The following is a 6,984-nucleotide window of genomic DNA, read 5'->3' on the forward strand; positions in this document are numbered from 1 at the left end:
TATATATATATATATATATAATTTTTTAACTTCTCCTGCATCCATAAAATAACTTAATATCTGTTCACTTCTCTTCTACGTCTTCATTATTAATCTTCTCACTTCAGTCAATGGAGTATTATGATAATATTTGTTCCTTTTCCTATGCACAATCAGTGCAAATCTCTGTGAAGAACCCTTTTGAATCCTAAAAGGTGGAGTTGAGACATTATGACCGTGAATTCTACTTAAAAAAGGCAAAAGTATCCCTATAAGAGCAATGCTTCACACGGCTCAAACTATATTAAAAAGTTCAATCTGCATGACATATTTGCATAGCAAAAAGTAGTATGTTTAATGGAGCAACAATGAGTAAAAACAGAAATTTTAAGAGGAATGACGAGTGATTTGCTCACATTTAAAAGCATATTACAATTTATAGGGATAAATAATTTTATCAACATGTCATATCTGAAATAGAATAATTTATAAAATAAACTAGCAAGATGCCCTATGATCTTTAGAAAAAGTATTTACCTAATTTAAAATATTCTTAAAGCATGGAGGCCTTTAGCCACATTTATTTTACCCGAAACCTAAGAAAAAATAATAATTCTAAAACAAGTATTTGTTTAATTATTGGAAATGCTAAAAGTAGTGTAGCGCATAGAATCTATATTTAGACTTCTGTTATAGAATTAAGCATTATGATTATATATATAATGTCAACTCTTTTAAGACTTTTTCTTTAAAATTACTAATTGGTGAATCGATAATTTGTAGAATGTAAATAAAATAATTTATCTAGTATGCTTGTGCGTGTATGATTGATTAACAGAGTCCATCCCCTTATGATACTAGCTGAGGATGCCAAGATACTCATACACGTAAATTGAAAAAAGAATTAATGTACCTTCATTGGTATAATTTAGGGCGCTCCTATGATGATTGTAAACAATACCAATAAAATGAATTGTTCTAATAAATCTTTGATTGTTTTAAATTTTACAAAATGGTCATAATTGAAGAAAAAAATAACAATTATTTTCTCTTTATTTATGCTTAACAAATAAGCATGTTGTTTCTTATTTTTACATTACTATGATTTAGAAATACGTATATTCACTAACTGTTGATATCTCACTATGATTTAAACTAAGATTTCTAGGTTAGAATTTCAAAGTAGAAATGAGTAATAAGGAAATACGTTTATATAAATTTATAATTGCTTTAATTTAATTTTTTTTTTCTTTAGTGACTCTTTCAATTATTTTGGATGATTAATTGCTAGTAATAGAAATTAAAACTAAACATATTTTCACCATCTGATATCATGTTCCTGCATTGGAATTTCCAAACCCTAGATCAGATTGTGCATCTATCTCCGTTTCTTCTAGAATAAGAGATTTATCTAACATTTAAAACCACGCTCAATCAAAGAATTAAAAAAGAGACAAATTTTGGAGATGAATTTTACACCTTAAAAGATAATATTTTTTGACATACAGTGAAGCTACTTCTTCTGCTTTTTGGAAAGAATTTGTGAATGCTGAAATTAATTCCATCGTGATGAATTCTAATTAAGAGTCAGTTGATTTGCCTCTAGGTCTGAAACAATAGGAACAAATGAAAATTCATGAATAGGTGCAAACCTAATTTATTAGTTGATAAATTCATAGCTAGAATAATAGCCAAAAAAATACTCAAAAGAGAATTTAAATTACTTATTCTTCAATTGTTAAAATTGCCTCCACATATTACAAGTTGCATATTCATCAAATGCCTGTAAAGACTAAAATTCCAAATGGCAAGTTAGAACAAGAGATTCACATGGAGCAAAGAGGAAGTTTTGTGCTACGTGAGAATAAGAAAAAATTACACAAACTTACCAAATACTCATATGAACTTTAATAAAGCTAAAAAATAATGGCATTAAAAGCTTCATAACACCATGGTCTCCAATGATTATAAGGTCAATGAATCGGATTTGTATATTTATCATAAACATGATGAGAAAAAATCTAGTGTAATAATTTGTGTATATGTTGATGACATGCATATATTAGATACCGGCCTTAACGTGATAATGGAAACAAAGTCCATTCTATTTCCAAAGTATACATGGAAAGAATAACAAGCAACAGATGTAATGTTGACAACTCAATTAAGAGCAAAGACAAATGATATCAAATATCCTTTAGAGTATTTTGTAGAGAAAATATGAAAGAAATTCTTTCGACTTAAGGAGAACACTTTGCACAACAAGTGCTATACTACTAAATTCTTTCTGTTTGAACACTTCACATGGCAATAATGGATGAGTTTTATTTTTCATCCTATATATGTCATTTTCCCCTTTGTTTTATTTCTAACTTTAATTTTAGCCACGTTTCTCAAATCTACATTCCTTACACCAACAAACCTCAACTCATGAATCGCTTTCTAGTTATAGTTTACATTAAAACACATGAGAGTAGTGAGTTTAGTCTCTCCTAGAATAGATGAAAAATATGGTCATGTAGATATATTAATTGGCGTAATCAGTCTATCATAGGTGTTGAGAAATTTAGGGCGAAAAAAAATAGTAATCGACACAAATCCAGAAGAACACACAAAAATTTAATGAGGTTCGGCAAAAATGCCTACGTGAGCGGCAAATTTCACTATTTCTGGGGAGTTAAGTTCATAACCACAGGGTTACATATTATATATATAGATAAAACTCACAGATAAAATAACTAACGCGCCCTTACTCCCCCCAACTCACTTATCTCCAAGAGACACAGCTCTTCCTCCAAGAGACACATCTCTTCACTCCAGGAGATACACCTCTTCAATTCCAAGAGACACTACTCTTCAATTCCAAGAGACACTCATCTTCATTCCAGGAGACACATTTTTTTTAATTCTAAGAGACTCCAAATTCTGATATATGAGCTATACCTTAACAAATCTCCACCTTGGCGAATATACAGCCCCTTAGGAGAAATACATATACCTAATAAATTTTCACCTTGGCGAATATTCTGCCCATTATGAGAAATACATCATGAAGTTGCTTATACCTAAATGATATGGGCAACCATGTCGTCTAACAATTGCAAACATTCAACAAGTTCAAGCAATGCAAGAACTTGTTGATAGTATCTGATTTGGTCAACATATCAATTGCATTTTCATCATATTATTCAACAGGGTGAACTTCACCTACAACTGTACTCCCCAACTGTTTATAGATATTACCTGCAGTGATCTTTCCTTTCATCACGGCAAATAAACCTTTAACAATTCTGATGGTTTCTCTATCCTCATCTGTCTTAGGAATAAAACTAATTCCATGTAAAGTATCCAAGGAAATTAAATTATTCTTCAAATCTGGAATATGTCTTACATCACATAATGTTCTGACAGTGTCATCATACATCTTAGTTCTGACTTTGTCAATACCAGCAATATTGTAACACATATCATGACCCAAATAGACCAAACCAGAATCAGATAACATGTATGAAGTAAATCATTTCATGTTAAGTATTACGTGATAAAAGCATCTTAAGTCAGGAATACATGCATCATTCAATTAAGTTGTTATAACTGAAAGTGTATCACCATCACTGTAATTTGTAATATCACTCTGCACCATATTCATGGACTTGGAAGGTACATCATATTTTTCATCAAACTGCTTCTTGAGCTTTGGACAGTCTTTCTTAATATGTCTCGGCTCTTTGCACTTGTAGCAATGAATCGTCTTTCTGTTTTTAGGTTTCGACCTGGAATTTCGCATTTCATAACTCTCCTTCTCCTCATTCTTTCCACGATCCTGATTACCGTTAGCATATAAACAATTACCATTAGAGTTTTTCTCTGCATTCTGTTTCCGCTGGTTGTGAGTCAACAATGTTACAGTAATCTCATCAATTTTGATTATTTTTTTCTCATATGTAAGAGTAGCACCAAATGTTCATAGGAGGAAGGCAATGAACACAACAGAATCATTGTTTGATCTTCATCCTCAGTACTCACATCAAGTCGTGTCAGATCTATGAATATTTGATTGAAGACATTCAAGTGTTGCGCCTGATCAATGTTTGTCTGCAACTTCAGCCTATACAGTCTTTGCTTCAGATACAGTTTATTTGCTAGAGATTTGGATATAAATTGATATTTCAATTTCTTCCATACTTCTCGTTGAGATTTCAGATTCATAACATGATAAATAATTTCATCTGTCAAACATAAACGTATGGTACCTGCCGCTCATAGTTGCAATTCTTCTAAATCTTCATCTTCTATATTATCAGGTTTCGTAGCTCGCAAAGCCTTTAAAATTCTTTGTTGTGTCAACAAATCTTTCACCCTTATTTGTCACAATCCGAAGTTCCTGGTTCCACCGAACTTCACTATCTCGAATTTTGCATCAGACATTGCTATTTGAAATTAATCCTGCAGCAAAATTTTCCTATCTTGCGTCGAAACAAAAACACACCGCAAATAAATTCAAAGAAACCTGAAATTTTTTTGTTAATTGCAGCAATTTTCTTGCAATTCTGCTGTGATTCGTAAATCAAATTTTTCACACGAAACACTTTTCCCATTCGCGTAAAAATTCGACCAAACTACTGCAAACACCTTGCCTAAAGCCTTTTCTTATTCGCGCGAACGCCTCAATCGAACTTCACCTGTCGCAAATTCTCCTGCGACAAACTTGTGAACTCCTTGTTGGCCAAACTCCTCTTGTCCGCCACCAAACTCCTCTCCTCTACGAAACTGGACCATCGCACAAACTGCTCCTTCGCGAACTGCCCTAGCCGCGGGAACTCCTTCCCGCAAACAGTCGCTAAGATTCGCGAACTCTTCTGCGAACAGAACTGCCGCTAAACTGCCTCTGCGCAGTAATCTTTCCTGGTTTGGATGAAACCATCTTGCCACCGATCATCCAGAGAATCCTTGGTTCGATCTGCTACGTCACCTAGTCGTGAACCTCCTGTAGCGGAAGAAGCAGTGCCATCTCCGCGACCTTCATGCGTCGAATTGTCGCGGAGCTGCCGAAGCCCCTTCCCGAACTTTGTCTGGCCTCGACCTGCCGCAAAACCTCCCGAACTCCTCCTGCCAAATTGTCAAATCATTCTTCTTACTTTCTGCACCGCCGAAAGTTTTCTTCCCTACCCTACAACCTCTCTCTGATACCAATTGTTGAGAAATTTAGGGCGAAAAAAAATAGTAATCGACACAAATCCAGAAGAACACACAGAGATTTAACGATGTTTGACAAAGATGCTTACGTCCTTGGGAGCAAAGCGGCGAATTTCACTATTTCAGATGAGTTTAGTTCATACTCATAGGTTATACATCATATATATAGAGAAAACTCACAGATAAAATTACTAACACGCCCTCGCTCCCCCCAACCCACTTATTTCCAAGAGACACACATCTTCACTCCAAGAGACACTCATCTTCATTCCATGAGACACACCTCTTCAATTACAAGAGACTCCAAATTTTGGTATATGAGTCATACCTTAACAATAGACTTAAACTTTTGGGTTAAAAATAAATTTGGCCACTAATATATAAGACCCAAAGTCAGTCATTTTGTGCAAATATTCCCAAACAAAAGTGGTATCAAAATTTATTTTGGTAGGAGTCAGGTGCTTCATGCAATATATTACAATTCTCAAATATTTGTGGTGCTTTCTAGGCTTCCACAATATTTGAAGAAATATCACAAGTGGGTGGCTCTCACAAAGGTAGCATGTAGTTGAGTGTATCTTAGTGAATAAAACTGAATGATGTTGAGAAGCTTTCATTTGGGGCAAAGCAATAGTCATTGTGAAGAGCTCTAATGGGAATATTGTTATCCACAAAGAATAATTGAAAAATAAATTGGTAGAAAAAATATCAACTGGTTGGCCCTTTCATATACATGCTTAAATGTTTGAGTTAAAAGTGGGTTTAACCATTATATTTCTTGCCCAACTTCAACTTCAGTCTTTCCTAAAACTTAGTTAAAAGGGAAAAAAAATATCTTTTTTATTCTTTCTCTTCACTCTGTTCGTTCCGTTTCTTATTTTTCTTTGCAGACTAAAAGAGAATAGCAAGAGCAATCACTCAGAAATAATTAGAATTTACGGGCAAAAAAAAAAAGAGCTTCTTCTCCAGCCAAGAACCACCTGAACGCCGACGGTATTCTGCGCCGTGACGGGAGGGGGAGCCCCCTGGGGGGGCGCAAGCCTTTATATCAGCCTGGATGCCAGCTCCGGCGCCGGAATCCGAACCGGCGACGGTCAGAACGTGAGGAAGTTGCTGACCACGGCCCTGTGTCGCGGCAGCATAACCACTTTCCTCCAACATGGCGAAGAACGGCTGAACCCTATCCCCCGTTTCTCTTCGGCCGAATGAATACAGGCCTTAGCATACCAAAGGCCGATTGGAATCGAGAAGAATAGGAATTAGAAAAGCAGAATAATGGATGCTGAAGAGCCGAAGAGTAGACTCCGAGTGCCGAAAAAGTATTACATCAGTGCGAGAGAAAAATAAAACAGTCCGGTATCCTTCCCGTGTTATTTGTATATTATTAAAGTACAATTGTGTTCTGAAAATATTATTTATATTATAATAACATAATAACACATAAATAATATATAATGACACTTAAATAATATAACAAGAATATTCTCTCATGTTATCGGGCAGATTTTTTATTTTTCTCACATTGATTTCACCGGTAACACGAGGTAATATTCACCAGTGTTATTCAGGTGTTACTGTATGTTATTCATGTGTTATTGTGTTATGCGAATATTCTATATATTATAATAACACAATAGCACATGAATAACATACAATAATACATTAATAACACAGGGGGGAATATTCTCCGTGTTACCGCATCGTTTTTTTTATTTTTCGTGTGACGTGATTTTATTGGCTACGCACGTAATTCTAAATTAGGAAAATTTATATAAATATCATACAATTCTTTCACATTTTTATATCTAA

General features: G+C 34.5%; 1 protein-coding gene across 1 annotated transcript in view; it reads right to left on the reverse strand.

Annotated features, from left to right (window-relative positions):
• LOC110030040 (probable thiamine biosynthetic bifunctional enzyme, chloroplastic) overlaps positions 1 to 6,185 on the reverse strand; it is a gene marked incomplete at its 5' end in the record, with an annotated part of 46,793 nt that extends 40,608 nt beyond the window's left edge. The window contains 1 exon segment of the mRNA XM_020732579.1: positions 6,156 to 6,185. Within this exon segment, the coding sequence (XP_020588238.1) occupies positions 6,156 to 6,185 (30 nt within the window).
• Positions 6,186 to 6,984: the final 799 nt, after the last annotated feature.

Source organism: Phalaenopsis equestris, unplaced genomic scaffold (genome assembly GCF_001263595.1).
Source record: "Phalaenopsis equestris unplaced genomic scaffold, ASM126359v1 Scaffold000636, whole genome shotgun sequence".
NCBI classification, from domain to species: Eukaryota; Viridiplantae; Streptophyta; class Magnoliopsida; order Asparagales; family Orchidaceae; genus Phalaenopsis; species Phalaenopsis equestris.